Below are 23916 nucleotides of genomic sequence, written 5' to 3'. Positions count from 1 at the left end.
GTACCTCAATGCACCAACCTTTTCACTTCAAAACTGGAAAGTGATATTTTGGCATCCTGCTCCATCACACCATCAACTAAGCAAGATTATTTCCAGGGGCAATACATGCCACCAAAAGAAGTGTGTGAATGAAGCCTGAAAAACATAAAGCCCTTCAAAAGATGAAGAGAACGACATTCTGACCCCTTGGATTGATTCTGTTTGACTCTGCACACCCTTTTCATTTGAGCTTTTTAAGTGAAATTCAAGATGGCGGAAGGACAAAGGATCATATGATGTAGATTAACTAGTGAATGGAATCCATAATAGTATCAATAGGAGGAATCTCGAAGCTATATTGTATCACACTATCAGACAATGACTGTATGTATTGTGTCTGCTGCAGGATCCATCAGGGAGCCGCATAGCCCAATGGTTGAATCAGAAGTCAAAAAGTGGATTTGTATCTTTGGAATTTGATTTGATAGATGACGCAGTTCCTGGATATTACACCATAACGGGTCAGGCAGGATCTGATTATCCTGTGTATCAATCATTTGACGTGGAATATTATGGTAGGTCTTAATATCTGTTATTATTAGAGATGAGCGAGCACCAAAATGCTCGGGTGCTCGTTACTGGAGACGAAATTTTCGCGATGCTCGAGGGTTCGTTTCGAGTAACGAACCCCATTGAAGTCAATGGGCGACTCGAGCATTTTTGTATATCGCCGATGCTCGCTAAGGTTTTCATTTGTGAAAATCTGGGCAATCCAAGAAAGTGATGGGAACGACACAGCAACGGATAGGGCAGGCGAGGGGCTACATGTTGAGCTGCATATCAAGTTCCCAGGCCCCACTACTAAGCCACAATAGCGGCAAGAGTGCCCCCCCCCTCCCAACAATTTTTACTTCTGAAAAACCCTCATTAGCAATGCATACCTTAGCTAAGCACCACACTACCTCCAACAAAGCACAATCACTGCCTGCATGACACTCCGCTGCCACTTCTCCTGGGTTACATGCTGCCCAACCCCCCCCCCCCGCACGACCCTGTGTCCACAGCGCACACCAAAGTGTCCCTGCGCAGGCTTCAGCTGCCCTCATGCCACACGCTGGCCTCATAGCCACACCACCCTCATGTCTATTTAAAAGTGCATCTGCCATGAGGAGGAACCGCAGGCACACACTGCAGAGGGTTGGCACGGCCAGGCAGCGACCCTCTTTAAAAGGGGCGGGGCGATAGCCCATAATGCTGTACAGAAGCAATGAGAAATCCAATACTGTGCCACCTCCATCAGGAGCTGCACACGTGGGCATAGCAATGGGGAACCCATGTGCCACACACTATTCATTCTGTTAAGGTGTCTGCATGCCCCAGTCAGACCGGGGTTTTTTATAAATAGTCACAGGCAGGTAAACTCCGCAATGGGAATTCCGTGTGCACCCACAGCATGGGTGGCTCCCTGGAACCCACCTGCTGTATATAAATGTATCCCATTGCAGTGCCCAGCACAGCTGAGGTAACGTCAGGTTTAATGCAGGTGGGCTTCGGCCCACACTGCATGCCCTAGTCAGACTGGGGTTCTTTAGAAGTGTACACATGCAGTTACAACTCCGTGTGGACCGACAGCATGGGTGGGTTCCAGGAAGCCACCGGCGGTACATAAATATATCCCATTGCATTGCCCATCACAGCTGAGGTAACGTCCGGTTTAATGCAGGTGGGCTTCGGCCCACACTGCATGCCCCAGTCAGAATGGGGTTCTTTAGAAGTGTACACATGCAGTTACAACTCCGTGTGGACCGATAGCATGGGTGGGTCCCAGGAAGCTACCGGCGGTACATAAATATATCCCATTGCAGTGCTCAGCACAGCTGAGGTAACGTCAGGTTTAATGCAGGTGGGCTTCGGCCCACACTGCATTCCCCAGTCAGACCGGGGTTCTTTAGAAGTGGACACATGCAGTTACAACTCCGTGTGGACCGACAGCATGGGTGGCTCCCTGAAACCCACCGGCGGTACATAAATATATCCCATTGCAGTGCCCAGCACAGCTGAGGTAACGTCAGCTTTAATGCAGGTGGGCTAAAAATTACTAGGATTACAATGTAGGCGAGGGCCCAAAAAAATTGGTGTACCAACAGTACAAATGTACCTCAGAAAAATTGCCCATGCCCAACCAAGAGGGCAGGTGAAACCCATTAATCGCTTTGGTTAATGTGGCTTAATTGGTAACTAGGCCTGGAGGCAGCCCAGTTAAAATAAAAATTGGTTCAGGTGCAAGTTTCAATGCTTTAATGAGCATTGAAACGTATAAAAATTGTTTACAAAAGTTATATGACTGAGCCTTGTGGGCCTAAGAAAAATTGCCCGTTCAGCGTGATTGCGTGAGGTTTCAGAAAGAGGAGCAGGAGGAGGAGGATGAATATAATACACAGATTGATGAAGCTAAAAGGTCCCCATTTTTATGGTGATAGAAAACGATGCTTCCATCCGCGGGTGCAGCCTACGTATTGTTTAGGTATCGCTACTGTCCGCTGGTGGAGAAAAGAAGTCTGGGGAAATCCAGGCTTTGTTCATCTTGATGAGTGTAAGCCTGTCGGCACTGTCGGTTGACAGGCGGGTACGCTTATCCGTGATTATTCCCCCAGCCACACTAAACACCCTCTCTGACAAGACGATAGCCGCAGGACAAGCAAGCACCTCCAGGGCATACAGCGCAAGTTCAGGCCACATGCCCAGCTTCGACACCCAGTATTTATAGGGGGCAGAGGCGTCACGGAGGACGGTCGTGCGATCGGCTACGTACTCCCTCACCATCCTTTTACAGTGCTCCTGCCGACTCAGCCTTGACTGGGGAGCGGTGACACAGTCTTGCTGGGGAGCCATAAAGCTGTCAAAGGCCTTGGATAGTGTTCCCCTGCCTGTGCTGTACATGCTGCCTGATCTCCGCGCCTCCCCTGCTACCTGGCCCTCGGAACTGCGCCTTCTGCCACTAGCGCTGTCGGATGGGAATTTTACCATCAGTTTGTCCGCCAGAGTCCTGTGGTATAGCATCACTCTCAAACCTTTTTCCTCTTCGGGTATGAGAGTGGAAAGGTTCTCCTTATACCGTGGGTCGAGCAGTGTGTACACCCAGTAATCCGTAGTGGCCAGAATGCGTGTAACGCGAGGGTCACGAGAAAGGCATCCTAACATGAAGTCAGCCATGTGTGCCAGGGTACCTGTACACAACACATGGCTGTCCTCACTAGGAAGATCACTTTCAGGATCCTTCTCCTCCTCCTCCTCCTCCTCAGGCCATACACGCTGAAAGAATGACAGGCAAGCAGCATGGGTACCCTCAGCAGTGGGCCAAGCTGTCTCTTCCCCCTCCTCCTCATGCTCCTCCCCCTCCTTCTCCTCCTCCTCAACGCGCTGAGATATAGACATGAGGGTGCTCCGACTATCCAGCAACATACTGTCTTCCCCCGCCTCCGTTTCTGATTCCAAAGCGTCTGCCTTTATGCTTTGCAGGGAACTTCTCAAGAGGCATAGCAGAGGAATGGTGACGCTAATGATTGCAGCATCGCCGCTCACCATCTGGGTAGACTCATCAAAGTTTCCAAGGACCTGGCAGATGTCTGCCAACCAGGCCCACTCTTCTGTAAAGAATTGAGGAGGTTGACTCTTCCAACCTGCCTCTTCCAACCTGCCCTGCTGCTGCACTTGCCTTCCCCTCTGAAGACCTGTCCTCAGTAGGCTTAGCAAACCAGGTGGGATCAGTCACCTCATCGTCCAGCTGCTCTTCCTCCGAATCCTCTGTGTGCTCCTCCCTCGGACTTACTGCAATTACTACTACCTGAGTGATAGACAACTGTGTCTCATCGTCATCGTCCTCCTCACCCACTGAAAGCTCTTGAGACAGTTGCCGGAAGTCCCCAGCCTCATCCCCCGGACCCCGGGAACTTTCCAAAGGTTGGGCATCGGTCACGACAAACTCCTCCGGTGGGGAAATGCTGAGCTGATACAGCAGACAGATATTGTAGGCAACGTATAATATTATGTATACTGTTTCCCTCTGCCAGGATGACGGCGGTGATGTAACGGAGACAGCAGAGGAAGGAAACAATTTTGCGCAAGCCTGCTGTAACGCTTAGCTGCGTATTAATTAGGACTTCTACCCCCAGCAGACAGATACTGTAGGCAGCGTATAATATTATGTATACTGTTTCCCTCTGCCAGGATGACGGCGGTGATGTAACGGAGACAGCAGATACAGGAAACAATTTTGCGCAAGCCTGCTATAACGCTTAGCTGCGTATTAATTAGGACTACTACCCCCAGCAGACAGATACTGTAGGCAGCGTATAATATTATGTATACTGTTTCCCTCTGCCGGGATGACGCCGTTGATGTAACGGAGACAGCAGAGCCAGGAAACAATTTTGCGCAAGGCTGCTGTAACGCTTAGCTGCGTTTTAATTAGGACTTCTACCCCCAGCAGACAGATACTGTAGGCAGCGTATAATATTATGTATACTGTTTCCCTCTGCCGGGATGACGGCGGTGATGTAACGGAGACAGCAGAGCCAGGAAACAATTTTGCGCAAGTGTGCTGTAACACTTAGCTGCGTATTAATTAGGACTATTACCCCCAGCAGACACGCAGTAAACTGTACACGGTCACAGGCAGCCCAATTATAGTATTTTTCCCCAATTTTTTTGAAAAAGCCCACTGCCTATATAGCCTGTATATCTCTTTCCCTGCCTCACCAGTACTGGCCCTATACTCTGTGCAATGACTGCAGACTGAGGACGCAATGCTCTGCACGCCCGATATACAAAAAAAAAATTGTGCAACACTGCTAAAAGCAGCCTCAACAGTACTGCACACGGTCAGATGTGGCCCTAAGAAGGACCGTTGGGGTTCTCCAAATCTAAAATAACTCCTAACGCTCTCCCTATAGCAGCAGCAGCACTGTCCCTGATCTCTGTCAGAATGCATCTGTGGCGAGCCGCGGGCGGGGCAGATTTTAATACTCGGGTGTCACCTGATCTCGCCAGCCACTCACTGCAGGGGGTGGTATAGGGTTGGAACATCACAGGAGGCAGTTGTAATGCCTTCCAAGTTTTTATATTGGCCAGAAAAGCGCGCAAATATCTCAGAGATGAAAATGAAAGTGACTCGAACACCGCGTGGTGCTCGTCTCGAGTAACGAGCATCTCGAGCACCCTAATACTCGAATGAGTATCAAGCTCGGACGAGTACGCTCGCTCATCTCTAGTTATTATCTTTATGTAAAACATGCAGGGAATTATAGAACTTAAACATTACATAAGCGTTTCCAGCTTTTCTTTTCTGTTTTCTTCACCATTCACATCTAGATAAAGGGATTCTGTTACCAGTTTCATGAAGTTTGACTTGGAGTTAATCTCCGAGTCACGTATGTTGGCCATGCCAGCTTTTCCCCACCCACATCATGCAGACTGACAGATGGAGAGAGCGGTTAGTCTGCATATTGTAGGTGGGGAGAGGCTAGCATGGCCCACCTACGAGACTAAGAGCTCAGCTCCAAGTCAAACTTCATGAACCTGGTAACAAAATCCTTTTGAGCTTTGGCTAGTTTCCAGTTACCAAAGTGGAATGCATTATGGTAGCTCAGAAGATACTTACACAGTTAAAGGGCTTGTTTCAGGATTGTAAGTTATGTGTTGGCGGTTCAACCACTAGAACCCCCAGGGCTGCTTTAACCATAGGGCAAGACGTGCAAATGCACCATGCCACTTCTTAGTCATAAGTTCCCTAGCAGTGGCACTAATTTCCAAGATGTGGTACCTGAAGATCTAAACTGGTGCGTGGAGAGGAGACAGGCTGGAGTCGTTGCTGGTGGCATGGGGTACAGTATAGGTGGGGTGACAGTGCAGAAGGGGCCATTTGGGTATTGAAATGCCCTGGGAAACCCCACTGATCCTGAGACCGGTGCCCTGGTGTGGTCATCAACTGTTGCATGTAGATGCTTTGCTCCATTCATTTCATTGTGGCTGTCAGAAACAGATCAGCATTTGAACTCTATAGTGGTCCCATTGAAGTGAATCTAGTGGCAGCTGCTACTCACACTCTAGGGAATGCCAGGGCTCCATTCTCTGGATCAATGGTCGGAAAGCCATCCAATCTGGATAGGGAATAATTAACAGACATGATACAAGCTCTTTGAAGCTGTTATGTGACGTCTTAAAAAAAAAAATCATTGTTCGTTTACAATGTCAATTAGCGTACATTTCTAGGGCTGACTGCAGGATAAAGTATGGAGTAAAGCTGGCTATACATAACAACTGCATAACACAAGCAAAAGAGTATACAGTTCAAAGTGACATTCTCAATCCAGATCCTCAGAGTAGATAGCGGTGAATGGAAGGTCAGTAACAAGTATATGAACTCCAAGAACAGAAAAGTTTTTGATATTCAGACTCGTAACTAAGCGTTAAAAACTAGGTTTACTCAAAGGGGTGGTCTGGGACTTTTACTATTGACGACCTGGAGTATCATTAGGATAGGTCATCAATAGTTGATCAGTGGAGTCTGCCTCTTGGGATCCCTGACAATCAGCTGATCCCCAGGTGCAGGCAGTGCTGGAAGCTGATAGCACTGTCAACGTTGTAGTGGCCCGGGTTGGTATTGCATTGAATTCAGTGGGAGCTGTGCCTGTAGTGCGAAACCAGACTGCTGCAATATTAACAGTGCTATCTGTTTCAAGAGCTGTCCACAGTGACAGTGTTTCCAGAAATTTGCAGATTGGCAGGGTTCCTGAGCCATGGACTGAGCTGATCAACTATTAATGACCTGTTATGAGGATAGGTCATCAATAGTAAAAGTCCCAGACAACCCCTTTAAATCATGCCATAGATCGAGTGCAGATCAAGAAAAACTTACGTGTTTCGACTATTATCAATATGAACCATTTGCTTCGTTTAAAACATGAAAGCTTTCCAAGATGTACACTTGCTTCATAACAGGATTTCATTAACCCTTTCCAATCCACTGTCTGACGTCTAAAGACATTATGATTTAAGGCTGTACAGCGCCGATGTTGGAAGATGTCCATCAGGGTTCTATTACTGTATATTGCCAGCCTCTCTGCTGTCTGACCCTATCCAATGTTTCACCTCATGCAGTACTGGCTTTAGCCAGCATATAGCGCCGTTTTATAACAGCAGAAAAAAAGTAAGCCCCCTAGGAAAACCAGGATACAAATTGGATTGGAAAGGGTTAAGCTTCATTTTTAACTTTTGAAGGGCTGGTACCAAGCTTTCAAGTTATCCTCTATCTACAGGATAGGGAATAATTGCTGGTCATGGGAGTCTCACCACTGAGAGCACTACGATCTGATGAACGGAAGCCCCGTGTCCCCTATCCTCCTCACTGTACGGTTACTGCACCCTTCATAGTGAGGATGAGACTGATTGACACACTGGTCACGCAAGCATGCTGACGCTGCATTCACTTTCAATGGGATTGTGGACGTGGCTTAGTGGCAAGTGCTTAGATACTTCCGTCAGCCCCATTGAAATGGATGGAGTGCCAAATGTGCATGCTTGGCCAGTGCTCCATTCATTCTGGCATCACTGCACGGGAAAGTGACTCCTGCAGTCCAGGCAGAGGGGTCATGGGACCCCCATTTTTGATATTGTCTAAGGTGTCAGCGGTGAGACCCCCACTAATCAGTAAGTTATTCTGGGGATAGGGGATAATTTAAAATCTTGGTACAATCCCTTTAAATTACTAGTGCTGGAAGAACTTTCCTGTGTTTGGAGTATATATAGTGTATATCAGGTATAGTGATCAGGCTTATTACCATTCCATATAAGTAAATATTATGTGTTATACAGAAATTCCTATTACCCGAGGGGTCAGTGCCTACCAGTATCCCCAATAGGATTATATATTTTCATGAAAAGTCATAATTTAAGTTGTTTTTAATCTTTTTCTTTTTTTTATGTTTCAGTGTTACCCCGATTTGATATGACATTGACTGCTCCCAGCACTTTATCCATTCTGGATGAGGCCATATACTTTAATGCCTCTGCAATGTAGGTGGTATTAAATAACTATGTAATGAAGTACAGGATATATAGGGATTCTAGAGGGTCCCGAATGCTGCCCGCCATCCTAAAATAAAGGGACTCTTCCAAGCAGTGGAGTAATACTTCTTATTTACTGTACTTGTTATTTTAGATACACGTACGGAGAGCCGGTGCCCGGAAGTCTGGCGATACAGTGGTGCAGGCAACCCACTTATGGGCTAATAAATAACTGCTTCAAAGACAAAAATGGAGTCTGCTTTTATAAGACGGCAGCGGTAAGAGACTGTAACAACAATGGCTGGTCTATGTATCTAAGGCTGCTCTCATGTATTATCCTCTCTGGGTGGTTACGCAGTCCAGGAGTCTCCTTCACTAACACTGATGAATATTGGTTCCCATGTGATCCTGCCGCAGTTCCGGACTCTGGCCTGTAAAGTACTGGCAATATCAAACTAAGTCATACTCACTGGGAAAGAATTGATATCCCCCATACAGACGAAACTATTATCTTAATCAAGCAGACATTTGTATACAAAACCATGCTTGCGTAAAGCCCATTTTTATTTTTGAAATCCCAATATGTATGGGAAGTCTGGATGTCCTGCAATCAGCACATATCTGGATAACCGCTGTATATTCTACCTGTGTAAACACGTGCTATTAGCAGTCAGTTGTGAAATCCAGGGAGATTTACATGTATCTTCTATTGTTTTACCTGTTATTAGGTATTTATCTATCTACTTCTATTATTTAATGGTTTTAAACCAATAGTTGTTATTTTCTTTCTTCCTTACCCTATAAGACATATGTGTTTACTTATCTTAAGATAAGTACTACATGGCTACTGAATACGTACTACATGGCTACTGAATACGTACTGCATGGCTACTGAATACGTACTGCATGGCTACTGAATACGTACTGCATGGTTACTGAATACATACTGCATGGCTACTGAATACGTACTGCATGGCTACTGAATGATTACTATTGTACTTTCTTTTCACCATTCGTGTTGTAATAATTAAAAATCTTTATTTCACTTATTTTTAGTTTCTGTAGAGGACTTGAACTTGTAATAGTTTAAATGTTCATGTTCTATTATGTTGTATTATACTGTATTTTGACAGGCCTCCTATTAAGACGTGCCATGGGCCACAGACATGTCTTAATAAGCAATGATTCATGGCAGCCCTGGGGGCCTTCATCAGGCCCCTAGTAGGCTTGAATACCATGAACACAGGCAGAACCTCACAATCTCATCTCGGGTGGCTGTTTGGAACATCACAATCCTGATAAATACATTTAAAGGGTTAACTGCGATCAAAGTTATGTGCAATCATGGCTGTTGCAAAGGGGTGTCGCCTGTCAAAGATAGCTGACACCAGCCATGTTTATGTGGGCTTAACTCTGGAGCCTGCTTCATACAATGACCTATGATCTGCATCATCAAGAGGTTAATTTATGAAACTTTGTAATATATCTCAATAGGGAAATCAATCATCTTCCTTACTCGCCAGTAGACTGTAACTTCCATTTCATTGTCTTCAAGTGTTCACAAACCTCCTTTTTGGCTCTGTTCACATTTGCATCAGAAAGTCTCTTGTGAAGGGCATGTCTGAAGCCGGCATTACCCTATTAGCAGTGGAGCAACTTGAAGCTGGTGGGCCTCAATCCAAGATCTGTAACAGGGCCGCTTAACACTAATGCTTCATTTATAATACTTGTCTCATTAAATAGAAAAGAGAGACCTTAAAGGTCTCCTAGGGCTGCAAAGCCCACACCCTCTGCACCCATTATAATTATGCCACTGCCCATTATATTTAATAGGGTCTATCAGGTGCCATTCATTTCTCAGATCTGACTTTCCGAAACAGAAGAGTGGAAAGCAAAACACTGATGAGAACCTAGTCTTAGTCACCCCCAAAAATCTGTCTGGTGTAAAAAAAAAAAAGGGAGGTGGAGGATGCAGCTGCAGTATTTCTTCCTCACTATATGAGACTAGATGCTGTGAGAGGGGAGGAGGAGCAGCATTAGCACAAACCTCACACCTGTAATGGTAGTTTTAAAAGGGCTTTAGAGAAGATTTACAAGCAGGGGTTAAGCAATATTTTGCCTGTAGTCACAAATGGTCTATTATCCCCAGTGCTCACCTATACTCAAGAGGATCATCTAGTTGCTCATTTGAAGTTTTTATTTCCCTTGTCTTTTAAGCGCTGCTTAATATGTTGGAGCTATATAAATAAAGATTATTATTATAGCTGAGTGGCACCTGGTGGCCTCAATATAATGATCTGCATACATTTGTAGAGTCACACCCGTCTTTGACAGTGGTTGGGCCTTCAGCGGAAAAATAGCCAGTAATAGAAGAAGTAGACACCCAAAACTTTGTCCATGTTACTAAATCCTATAAAACCGAGTGCAAGCAATAGAACATTCGACCCAATAGTCCCTTCCTTTGTCAAGCTAAGGCCCTTTTAAGACAAAAAAAGTTGCCCCGTTACTTTAGATTCTCACGTGGCAGATTAAGTAAAGTCCAACTGCTTTTATGCTCCACGTGACAAAAAATGTTATAGCTCAGAGTATTCCATAACCCTGAGGCATAAAATGTTTATTCCCATAAGTATCGGTTACCCCACCAAGATGTCAGCTCTCTATTGTGTACAGGTAATGAACCAAATCTGGTTTGTCAATGTCAAGATGACTTTGTTCACCTTCTTCTTATATCATGTGTTACAGTTGGCTTCAGATGGTACCTACAGTGGAGTACTTGACCTAACTAATATTCAGATGGATATCTCTGGAGCAGCAACCTATCTCAATTTATCGGTTACAGTTACAGAGACTGGAACAGGTAATAAAAATACGTCTTTTTACATTTTTTTTTTTAAACATTTTGGATCAAATAAACTCATTTTTTGTCTTTTCCAGGGATCCAAGTGACAAAGACCCAGTATATGTCGGTGACCAGCCAACTTGCCAGTATCTCCTTTGATTACAACCGTATGAACCAGTATTACAAAAGAGGAATCTCATATTCCGCTAGGGTAAATGACTGGTTATAGGGGTGGGGACAGCAGTATGCAATGTAGATATTAAAATGATGTGCTGGGAAGTCCTAAAAATTAGATTTACACCTACTTTGACAAATAATTTTGGCGTACACAAATGGTTACTGTACATCATCATTGTACTGTATGGCTGCTGTATATTAGAACTATGGATGTCCTGTATATTGATACTCTGGGGCATATTTATTGTTCTTGTTTCACCATTATTTGGTGAAAATCAGTTAAAGGGGGTTTAAAATCTCAAATGTGGTGCACACCAATGCTAAATTTGCCACATTCAACAACTTGGCTAGGGCATCAGGATAGGCCATCAACAGCTAATCAGTGGTTGTCTAACTACCAGGTCTCTAATCAATCAGCTGTTCATGTGGCCACTGTCAATGTGTATGGACAGGAAGCGGATAGCTCCGTAAATTGTGCAGTGGCCCAGCATGGTATAGCCATAGCAGGTACAGCTCCCATTCACTTCAATGGAACTGTGCCTGCAATACCCTATCAGACCCCTGTACAATGTACAAAGCTATTTGCATCCTGCTACGTACACGGTGGCAGTCTAGAGTATGCCACCCAAGAGGTGGTATAAAGTAGGAATCTCAGTGTGTGAAAGATGCGCCGAATTTATCAAATGCAAAGTGTGCCACACTCTGATAGATTTGGTGACATCGGACTGCCTACTTCAGCTTATGATGTCTGTACGGTATATTATCTCTGTATCTGCCACATGTGGAGGTAATATACGTGTTTGTACAGGACGCCATTCTGGCCCTAGATACGTCCTCCACATGACATCAGCAACATATTACCGGATATTCTGTACTTTTTGCTCTTAGTTTGGCCAAAAACAATTTACGTTTCTACATCTTTTGGTGTTTTTGATTTTCAGGTTTTGCTTAGTGATGAAAATGGTCTTCCGATAGTAGGTGAAATAGTGCAGTTTTCTATCGATTTTCTTCCGGATACTCAAGAAATAAAAACCGGCTCGGACGGATCAGCAACATATGAAATAGACACAACCAATGTATTAGCCCCAAACTTCACAATCACGGTATGTTTTACATATGAACTTTTGTGGAATACAAGAGAACACTTTGTGTGAGAATGGCTTATAGAAGGATTGTGCTGCTTGTGAATACTTAACCCCTCCCACTGCGCTCCTTTAGGTTCTTTAGGTTCCTCTAAAAATCACAACTTTTTATTATTTTTCGGGTGATATAGCTATATAAGATTGACTCCAGAGCTGTTAAGGCACTCTGAGCCCCCGAGCACCAGGTGGGGTGCCCTGAACTTCCCGCACCCCACTGTCCCTGCCTACTTGCCTCGGCCCTGGCTAACCCCAGGCGGACAACTGGACGGCGGTCCCTGCACTGGCTAGGGACCTGGCGACTGATAAGATGGGACTAACTAATGGGGGGACAGAATGCCGACAGAGAAGGCAGATGGAAATGACCAACAGACAAAGACTGAGCTAAAGACAAGCTGGAGGAAGCTGACTAGCAAACTAGAAGCTGGCTGAGACTAGCTGCAGACAGACTAACTAGACGCAGGCAGAACCAATAACTGGCAGTGAGCTCAGGTCACTGCCAGCCCTATAGCAGCAAGACTCCGCCCAGGGGCGGAGAGTGGGAGGAGCCAACTCTCCCACTGTTGCATAAGAAAGGTGGAGGAGAGCAGGCGGCACCCTACGGGTGGACACGCCCACGCCGCCACACACTGGCTGCCCCACGCCGCCGGGAGAGCCCGGACTCCAGAGCTCCAGGACGCCAGAGCCGACACCGGAGCGGCGCGCGCCGGCCGCGGGATCCTGCGCCGCCCTGCATGGTAACAATAGCCCACTCTATACGACGATATCTAATGTGGAAGGATATCCATTGGGAAGGAGTTGAAGGGACGCTGTTAACAGGATCATGCTGTCCTAATCATGGGCAGCATGACCTGAGGACACGCACCCTTATTGCAGATGTGTATTTTTCATTCTGAAATGTTGAGGGGTTTTATAAAAAAAAGCAACTTACTTTGAAAATGTGCTTGAAACGGGTCTCAAAATCACTGGCTGAACAGTTCCTACACCAAGCTCTCACCTAGATTAACAGGTTTCTCTTATGTATGTGTATAGAGACAGATCTGTTTGTGTCAATCTGGGTGATCCAGGCAAGGAGAGGCTGGCGAGGCACCGCTTCTGACACCGAACATATTTTCAAAGTATGTTTTTTTTTCTGAAATGCTGTGGCATTGTAGCTCTCTTTCCTGGAAATATAAGCCCTACCCTGAAAATAAGCTCTAGCTATATGAAAAAAACAAAACACAATACATCACCCAAGAGCAGCTGTTCGGCTCCGCCGCACATCTCCTCGGAAGCTCTGCCATTTGTTTGAAGTCTTTAGTCAGCTCTTCCTGGTCTGGGGTTTCAAAAACCCCAATTCTAGAAAGAGCTGGCTTTGATTGGCTTATGAGCGCCGCAGCTCAGCCAATCACTGCAACGATCGATGAACCAATCACAACCATTCAATGCAATGGCTGTGATTGGTTAATCGAGCGATGCTGTGATTGGTTCTCGAGCACCGCCACTCAGCCAATCAGAGCCAGCACCTCCTGGAGGCAGGGATTTTGAAACCCTAGACCAGGAAGCACTAGTTGAAGACTTCAAACAAGTGCCGGAGCTGACAGTGCCAGTTAGGTAATGTATTTATTTATTTTATGCAGATACGCCTTATTTTAGGGCTTTTAGAGTGGGGCTTTTTATTGTAAAAATTGCATTGCACTGCATGAAAACCACATTTGTGTGCGATGTAACACAAAGGAAGGGTAGACAGGGAAATATGTACTACAAAACATTGCAAATCGGGCAATATTCAGCATCCCGTGATATTTTTTTTTTGTCTCACAATGTAGCAGCCTACAAAACATTGCTAATGTGAAGGAACCCATAGAAAGCATGGGTTTTACATGCATGAGATTTGTAGTACTGTTGCATCACGAGAAAATCATGCAATTTTGTTGTCCGTGTAAAACCGGTCTAATATTGACTTTCTAATACATTTTATCTATGTCATTGACAGGCCAGTTACCCAAATACAGAGCAGTGCTATGCCTCCTTTTGGTCAGGTCCCACCTACCCAACCACTCAATACACGGTCTTCAGGTTCTATTCGGAGTCTGGGAGCTTCCTGCAGATCACTCCTGTGCAGGGCACACTGAAATGTGGTCAAAACCAGAAAATTGATGTTCAATTCAGTCTGAGCACTGCAGGGGTTGGTATTGGGGCGACTAAAGCCACATTCCGCTATCTGGTGAGTATCTGAACATTGTGATAGAAGCAATGGCAGCATGTAATCTGGGTGTTGGAAAAAATGCAAGTGCAGGGCCAGAGGTAAAAGGTAAGGCATCTTAGCTGTTATTTATAACCTGGGATCGGGTTATATATTATATGAAATATTATATATAATGGCTATGATGCATCAAGCTGTGGTTTACTGCACCTTGGCCAGGGTCCTATGGCTGGGCAAAGTAGTTAATAATAAACATTATTTCTATAGCACCAAATTTATTCCTCAGCATGTCATAAGTCAGAGGGGACATGCACAGAAATCAGACATTACTTACAATAGTAAACAAATTAACTGTTTGTAGTAAGCCAGAATTGAGGACATATTTTGACCTGATGGTGTTTAGCCCCATAATAGCCAATATAGTAAAAATCCCAAACAGCTACAGTACACTGAAATATAGGGGTGATGATAAAGGGCTGGTCTTGGCTCATTGGTCTGTTGAAGTGGTGTACCATAGTGTGATGCCCCTGTGAAAAGAAAAGTTCAGAGAGTCAGGATGAGAGTAACAGTGTAATGCACTTTTATTTGATCCAGAAGCACAACAGTTCAACATCTAAATGATGAAGGCATGACATTTTGTAATTCAATTTCTGAGTCCAGTCCTGAGGATGGTGGGTTAAATAGCTGCTACCCTCTCTGTTCCGTAGTGCTGATGTGGGTTTATTACCTGGAGTATGTAGCCGGGCTGTAGCTCTTGTTACAACACGGGGGTTACATATCACGCCAAACGGTCACTTTTCTTCTTTACTGGCACTTTATTCACACAATCTTTAACAGCAACATAAACGACTGGGTCTCCAGATAAATAATAAATGATTGCAACAACAAAAGTCTCTTTTAAACATCCCTTCACAGTCTTTTTTAGAGTCCCCTCAGTACAGTCCTCCACAGGGTTGAAGGCAACCGCAACAACAAGTCCACTTGGTTTGCACAGACCTGTGGATGTCCAGATCGCAGCTGTTCCTTATTCTGTTGTGCCTTCAGACCCTTAGTCCCAGGGCAGGCGTACTTCAGGGGTCCTGCTGGAACCACGTAGTTCCTGGTCCATAACGTCTCTCTACTGCATACAACAGGAGTCACCGGTTAACTGCAGCCTGAATCTCCCAGGCATACACACACCTCTCCTAGGTGTGGAGGTGAGGGGTGTCTCCCTATCCACCTCTGGCCTTCTTAGCCTCACACAGGGTCTGGCAGCCCTGCACTCTCTTTCTGGCTCTCTCAGCCAGACACGGACCCCCTTGCAGCAGGGTACAACCCTTTGTTATAGCACTGACCACACCTGTGGGTGTTTTCCTTCTTACTTCAGGCATCAGACTGATTGTCTGTTGCCCCCTATAGGCCATCTTCTGTAGCGCACCCCTACACTCTGTACTGCTTGTGTAGGTTTCCCACCATAGCCCTGGAGTGCAGCTCTCCCAATTCACCACTACTCCTGCAGGGTCCAGTTGCAGGAATGGCTGTGAGCTGCTGCTCAAACCAGCTTACTAGTTTACACTACACTCTACTCTCTTCTTAATTTTCTAGAAAGCTACCTTCTAGAAGATAGATTTTGTATAACTTTCGCTCCTCTCATCAGCTAAGTGCTGATTGGCTGCTCTGAAAGGAACTGAATAACCAGGCTGTTCTATCCTTCCCTCTATACTGTAATATATCAAGCCACCATCTTCAAGTCTAGATGTCTAGGTGTGCATAACATTTAAAAAACAAATTTATGCAAATTTATTTCTCAGAATTATCAATATTTTTATGTAGTTCTGGGTCATTATAAATAGGGGCATGACCCCTGCTCACAAGATTTTACAGTCTATGAGGAAACATCAGTGACGCAAGAGGGTCATATACATAAATCTGTATGAGCCCATCACCATCCAGTGTCTGTGTTTGTACAGATATGAGGTTAATTGGGTGTGAGCGATACAGTAGGATGAAGAGATCAATTTCTGAGGGAGAGTGTAAAGGTTAGGTAAACGGAAAAGTCTTAGATTAGGAGATGTAAGTGACCTTCCTAAAGACATGCATTTTTAGGGCACACTTAAAACTAGATATTTGTGATTAACCTGAACTTCTGGGGTAGCGCATTCCAGAGAACTGGTGCAGCTTAAGAAAAACCTTACGAAAGGCAGTGGAATGTTCAGATTATGGAGAATGTTAGTCTGAGATTGTTAATGAAGCAGAGATGATGGGTTAGGTAGGGTAGTAGAGATGAGGGAGGAGACATAGGGTAGTTTGACAGCGAATGGCATAGCGGTGAAGGCATCATTGCAGCAGTTAGAATAGAAAGGGGAACCTGGCTGCTGCATTTAGTATAGATTGGAGAAGGAAGAGTTTAGCAAGGGAAAGACCAATCAATAGTAAGTTGCAGCGTTACATTCTTCCTGATCTGCTGACAAAACCATGTGGAGATTCGGCACTGGAGCAGTCAGGATAGGTGTATTAGTTTGCTACACAGGTGGCTGCACACAAGAGCAGATACAAACAAGAGGTAACAATCAGAGTGGGGCACTCTGAACCTCTCCGGCACAACCTACCTCACAGCAGAGCACCCGTCCTGAAAGGGACAACCCCACTTCTTCCGTGATGACAGGTCCGGGGTCAGAGGGAAATTAGAGTACAGAAAACCAGGGACAAACAGAAACTGGCAACAAATAAAACATAACACATAGAATACAAAACAAACAGGAACACAGAGCACTAACCAGAAGACAGGAGCCAGACTACAGACAGGAGCACTAAGCAAGCTGACTTGACCAGAACAACTGAAAAATAACCAGCAACTCCAAGATAGGAAGAGCTGGGTTATATAGGGACTAGGAAGAAACTGATTGGCTAACAGAGCTGTCAATCACCAGCCACCATCTCAGCTAACAGCTGCAGGACTAATTAACCTTAACTAGCCAGGAGAGAAGATATTAACTCTTGCCTGTCAGTTTAGAACCCACAGTGCTGGCAGTGATGAGACATACAGTAGTCAAACAGAAGTGATCAGAGCAACAATAAGAGTTTTTGATGTCTCCACAGTAAAAAAAAGTGCAGATTCTGGAGATGGGTTTTTAGGGGCATGAACTACATGAGACTGCAATTGCTATCAAAGTGGTTGTCTCATAAGAGGCAAACCCTTTAATCTCTAGCCTTAGTCTTCATGAACACATTATGTCTCCATATGGGCTCAGAATTCTATTGGGCTGTAAATCAGCACCCATAGACGTCTATGGGGCCAAAACCACACTTCCTTACATCTCAGGAGGGACTCTGTGTGCCTTCATACAGGCTCTGTGCGCACATCTCTGCCTTGTGTATGAAGATTTATAGCAATAATAATGATTATTTTTTTGGATTTATGGAATGTCGGTATTATATTATAATGCCTTTACTATATATACGTCATATCCTTATAGACTATGGCAAGAAAACGGATTGTTCAGTCTGGAAATCAAGTTGTTCCGCTAACTAATGGTAAGTCTTCTTTTCGTGGGCTTTGATGCTTTGTGAGTAGCCATGGTACGTGAAGTGAGTACTCAATGCTTCAGATTTGCTGTATAATCAATGGTGGGAATCTTTTGAGCCATTCCGTACCTCCTTATGTCTCTAATTTCATATGGAGACATATAGAAAGAATGTTTTTCTGTTGCAATCTAACAACATAAATGTGGCATGCACCAGCAGATGATGGGTTTTGCATTAGTGATTCAACTGTGGTGCTCAGAGGAAGCCTGTCCAGCAGAACATGCAAGACCCATGCAGATCTTGTCCTTGGACAGATTTGAAAGCTAGGAACCCAGCCCTACAGGGTCAAGAGGGGTACTGTTTCTTCTTGTGCCAAGTAGTTGGAAGAAGACTTATAGACCATACATGCTCCTCTGGGAAATTTGCTCCTCACACTTGGCATTTGTACAATGCCTCTGCAGCACCAATTATTGGAAGGTAGCTTCCCCAAAATTCTATATCCAGCCTTCTTCTAACAAACCTTGTAACATGGCTAGGGATATAAACCAAACCAGAGGCTTCTCCAGAAGGAAAAGATAATTTGCATGCCAAATTTCCCAGAGGAGCATTGCATGACCTGTAGGTCTTCTCACACCTACTTGGTGGTCTCCCAGGCGTCTCAACCAGTCAGGAATGTACTGTCTGACCAAGAATATCTTTTCCTTCTGGACAGTTCTCTGGCTTGGCTTATATCTGTATCATGTTGTAAGGCCCGTTAGAAGGACAGACATTGACTTATAGTGAAGCTACCTTCTACCAGTAGCTGGTGCTGCAGTGGCACTCTACCATCTCCCATTTGCATACCCTTTCATATTATTATTCGACTATAAATAATTGAAAATAGCTACTTCTAACCTTTTACCACTGAAGATTACAAAGTTCTGGGTTAGACTTTATATCTGCCTTAATGCGCTTTTTTTTTTTGGAGTGCTGTCTGCTTTATTTTTTTTCGTGTTCAGTGCACACCTCATCACCCATTACAATGGAGGGCTGCGCTAAAACCCACTGTCGGCCGCAGGAACCTGTGGCCGAAAACAAAAGTAAAATCGCAGCATTTTGCCTAGCACATGTGTCAGAGCTAGAGATGAGCGAACCTACTCGGCTATGCCCCTTTTTCGCCCCAAGCCGCGATTTTCGAGTACTTCCGTACTCGGGCGAAAAGATTTGGGGGGCGCCGTGGGTGAGTGGGGGGTTGCAGCAGGGAGTGGGGGGAAGAGAGAGAGAGGGCTCCCCCCTGTTCCCTGCTGCTACCCCCGCTCCGCCACGCCTCCCCCCGACCCCCGGCGCCCCCCGAATCTTTTCACCCGAGTACGGAAGTACTCGAAAATCGCGGTGCTCGATCGAGTAATTACTCGAAACGAGTATATTCGCTCATCTCTAGTCAGAGCGAACTAACAGGTTTTGGTAAATCAGTACTTGCGGCTATCTGCACACAGGCCATAAATAACCCAACAACTGTCTTCACTTGTAAATCACAAGTGAAATCCCCAAAAGTCCCAGGCTCGGTTACGGTAAAGTCTCAGTCCATGCTCTAGGTGTTCGAGCCGGAATCCACTAGTGTCCTATTGATTAGTATCGTTACAAGCAGGCCCATGTAGTCCCAAACAGTTGCTACACATGTTCTGCTTTTATGGAGGACCCGATGCTGACAAAACATCAGCGGTCCTTTTTCAAATCTTAGTCTGGGATCTCTGTTGGGCAAATCCAGTCTCTCTTTCCCTTTGGCATGATGCGTTCAGTTGTCGGTCAACACAGCAATCTCTGTGGCCATCTCGTTGCAAATGTAGTCTCATAGTTCTTGTAGCAGCAGCCTCTCCTTTTCCACACTACAGCAGCCTCTGTGGTCCTAGTGTGCAGTCTCTGTCTCGTGGTGCAGCAGCCCCTGGTCAAGTTAGATGGAGTCCATACATAAAGGGAGAGAGGCAGAGGGTCAGGGCTGGCAATAATCTGGAAATCATAATTAAGTTACAAGCAGACATTAGTCTGTGGTCCTAGTGTGCAGTCTCTGACCTGTGGTGCAGCAGCCCTTGAGCTGCTCATCCAAGTCTTGGCTCTGTCTTCTGTGGATACTGTGTCTCATATGACCCTCTGATACTTCCAACAGCACCTTAGCTCATATAGCCCCTTGCCTTTCAATGTCTCTGCGCCTCCACACTCCACACCCTGATGCATCACTGTGATGCAGCTACAAGCTTTTTATAGGCCACTCAGGGCGCCGAGTAACTTTTAGGACCTTTTGTAGGGGGTGGGATTAGCTCTTGTGAATGGCTCAAAGCAGCTTTAGACTGTGAGGGGAAAAACAAACAGTGTTCCCACCTTATACTACAGCCCTGTGAGCTCTATATACAGCAATTAATTGCTGTTAATGACAGGAGAGGGTCTGTCCTCTAAAATGTATTCTCTTGCCTTACAGGTATGAAAGGGACATTCAGTTTCAACCTTCCAATAACTTCGAAAATCGCCTTCCAAGCGGATCTCATTGTGTACATGCTTCTAAAAAAAGAGCTCATTGCAGACACCATCTCACTGAATGTCGAACCCTGCTTCAAAAACAATGTAGGTCAGACGGGTAATACTAAGAACTCCCAGTACAATGCTAATAACATGAAAACTTTTGATTTGATAGATGACTGTTTTTAATGTAGAATGATTCTTCATGCCTGGCGGGATCCGTTTTAGTCTTTCTTTTGTATCTTGGTTGAAATGTTTTGCAGCACCTGATGACCACGACATAATGTACAAAGATGTTTTGAGGACTAGTAGAGATCCAACATATGAAACAGTCAACATTAGACTAATAGAATCAGTGATAATGTAGGCACAAAACTGAAAAAAGTTGGAGAAATGTGGAGCAGAAAAGATTGTAGTCACAACGGTCATGTTGGGTTTGATTGGGTCCAGTGACACCCAAGAGGTTTTCTGTAAGGGTGTTGAAATAGCCCCAGAGAATGTTAAAGGGATTGTCCTGCATATAGAAGACTTCTGTTTGACAAGGGTCCGAAGATAGTAGGAATGTGTAAAAGTGTGATAGGGCAGGGTCACATATTTCCCATCAATAGAAACGTCAAGACAAATGATGGCTTCACTGTTGTACAATGACTGTGACAAGAGTTTACATGTTTTCGGTCTTAAATGAGTCCAATTTGGAAAACCCATACATATACCCTATTTCTGAATTCTAAGAATTCAGGTCTTTAGACTTTACCTCTTCCCATATGTATATGCCGTGACTATTTCTTGACTGAACTTGCAGTTATCTCAACTTTCTATGACATCTTGGTAATGATCATTAAAAGATTGCTGACTTTGGCCAATCTCTGCTTATTAGAAGGGTTTTGTGATGATTAGCTGATTACAACATGATCAGCTGTTATCTGTGGGGAAACCTGGAAGTAAGTGCTTAATTTCTCTGCAGCGCTACCACAGGAGAAATGAAGAATTACCCAGCACTCATTCACATCAATAGAGTGACTGTGTAATGCAGGACAGGTCAGTTCCTCGGGAAAGTGAGAAAGATGGTCTTTACAACCACTCTCCACTCTTGCCAAGAGATGAGGATCCTGTTGTAAACTAAGAGGAAGGAATAACTCCTAAATTACAATGGAGATTAGAAAGTCTTGAGTAAGGAGAAGCCAACTATTTCATACTTTTATGCCACTGATTGATTTAACTTTAGGCTATAAGGCCTAGGGGTCCCCTAGTTTTCACCATTTAATACCTTTTAGAGGGAACTGGCCTTAGTAGCAAGAGCCCCCAGGATGCTACTCCAAGAATTAGATTAAGAGTTAGTAGAAACTGACACAGACAGGTCAAGGGCACCATAATGCGGCCCTATATAGACAGGGAGAGAGTAATTATAACAGGCTAGGGTCAAGTTAGATGGAGTCCATAGATATATGGAGAGAGGCGGAGGGTCAGGGCTGGCAGCAATCAGGAAATCATGGTTAAGTTACAAGCAGACATTAGGAGAGAAGTCAGGAAAGCAGGGTGAAGAGACACAAGTCAAAACCAGGAGTCAGTTACTAAACAACATCACCTTTATAGAACCTAACAAAATCGATTAGTCAGGCACCGTCCAGTGGCGAAGCGTACCTTAAATAACCTGGGTGAGACCAGGATTGGCCAGAACCATGAAAGCTGGGCATTGTAGTCCTCTAAGAGGCAGATTGGCCATGCTGATGCCCTGACAGAAGCAGCAAAAATTCAGCATCTACCACACAGAATAGAGAACAGGTGCAAATGGCTACGACTGGCAAACGGGAAAGGTGAAGAGAGGCACAGCTGGCGATGGACAGCATTCATCTGTACAAAACATTTTTGATCCCAACTGTAAGGTTTTGTTATGTACAGTAGTAGATGTGGACAATGTATTATATGGCTTCACTGAAAATATTTTCTGCATTCAATTTTAGGTATCTCTTAGTTTCTCGAACGTGGTTGGACCTCCAGCCTCCAATGTTGAGCTACAGATATCAGCATCTCCAGGATCTCTGTGTGCAGTCAAAGTGATTGACTCTAGTATTCTTCTTCTTAACCCAGACACAGGATTGACACCTGAAACAGTACGTCTACGGCGCTATTCTTGCTCTTAAAAAATCTCTGAACCCTGATGAGTTCTATTAAATCAATGGGGTCCATTATTGATTGTTAGGATCACAATGAATACACCATTGGGGTATAGCTGCTATTTAAAAATGAGGCCATGGTGCTAGTGTGAACATAGTCTTATCACTATGATATATCCTTTTGAACACATCATGTAGGGCTGTTAGCGTTTTGAATGGTTGGCTTATAAATTTTGCCTTCATATGATTTCTATTGGGTGACCCCCAAACTACAGAATTGTTAGTTTTAAGTATTTTGACATTTCCTTCCACTTCTACTTTTTTATATGTGAGCCCCATGATGTATTTGCAGTTTAAATATTAGACCCTTTTCACACTTATTGATTGTAAGACTGGGACAATTCCTTGTTATTAGAAGGGTTCCAGGATGATAAGATGATCACAGGGTTTTCCGCTGTTAGAACACCCATCATCCTGCAGGGAAACCTGCTAGCAAGTCTTCCATTGCTCTGTAGCACTCCCACAGGAGAAATTAAGCATTGCATGTTGTCCATGCGTTAGATAAACAGACCATTAATATCACTGGGTATGTCAGTTCCTGCAGAGCTAAAAGATCTTGTAGCCAATCTCAGATCTAGCTAATAGATGTGGATTTTAAATGAGGAATTAAATCTTTTGACTCTCAGAATTTCCAACTAGGCAATCTGAAAATGAATTTTCTAAATAAGACATCTCCTTTAACTATACCGGTATTACCCTATAAAACATGCAGAAAGGAGTGAGGTAACTAGAGCAGAAGGGGTCCCAGAGTTAAAATCATAATGGGCCTGCTTTAAGGCACCGAGTCAGGTCACCACACTATTATGTCTACTTAAGAACTAAATTGGCACTTGCCTCCTACTTCAAACTAGTTAACAAACTTTTGCACTAACTTTGTAGCGCCTGTAGAGATGGGAAACCTTGTCCCTTCTGAGAACTAGGGACTACTACTAGTTTCTAGTATGATGTAGTCAATGCTTTAGGTCCCCATACACTTTCAAGAACTGTCAGATGAACAATCATTTTAATAGCTCTTTCCATGACTTCCCCATGCACATGAACATTTATCTAGACTGAGTGTTCATGTGTTTAGGTAGTTAAGCTGCAGCCAGAAACTTCTGAGGACTTTTCACTCAGGAAACAAATGGATCAGGCCTTGAAATGTAGTGTCCCTGATCCTTTTTTCCCTTAAGATCATCTGTTGTGGGAAAATTAAGGTGCCTCCATACACATTAGAGGGTTGTTATGACGGGTTGCGATGACTAAACTCTACTGTGTATGGGCCCTTTGTTAGTGATATCAGTATATGTTATAGTATGTAGGCATGTACTTATTGTGGCTGTTGGGCTGATTATCAGAATTACTGTATATACTCGAGTATAAGCC

At 44.5% G+C, this 23916-nt stretch overlaps 2 protein-coding genes across 2 annotated transcripts in view; both read left to right on the top strand.

Moving 5' to 3' along the window:
* Nucleotides 1-23916, top strand: part of LOC136626339 (ovostatin-like) — a 206366-nt gene that overhangs the window by 16399 nt on the left and 166051 nt on the right. The window lies entirely within an intron of this gene.
* LOC136624981 (alpha-2-macroglobulin-like) overlaps nt 21286-23916 on the top strand; it is a 68463-nt gene continuing 65832 nt past the window's right edge. The window contains exons 1-2 of the mRNA XM_066598907.1: nt 21286-21318; nt 22339-22488. Of these exons, the coding sequence (XP_066455004.1) occupies nt 21286-21318; nt 22339-22488 (183 nt within the window). The remainder of the gene's footprint in view (nt 21319-22338; nt 22489-23916) is intronic.

The sequence above is a fragment of the Eleutherodactylus coqui genome, chromosome 4 (genome assembly GCF_035609145.1).
Source record: "Eleutherodactylus coqui strain aEleCoq1 chromosome 4, aEleCoq1.hap1, whole genome shotgun sequence".
NCBI classification, from domain to species: Eukaryota; Metazoa; Chordata; class Amphibia; order Anura; family Eleutherodactylidae; genus Eleutherodactylus; species Eleutherodactylus coqui.
The sequence above is the reverse complement of the archived record's forward strand: the minus strand, read 5'-3'. Positions and strand labels throughout refer to the sequence as shown.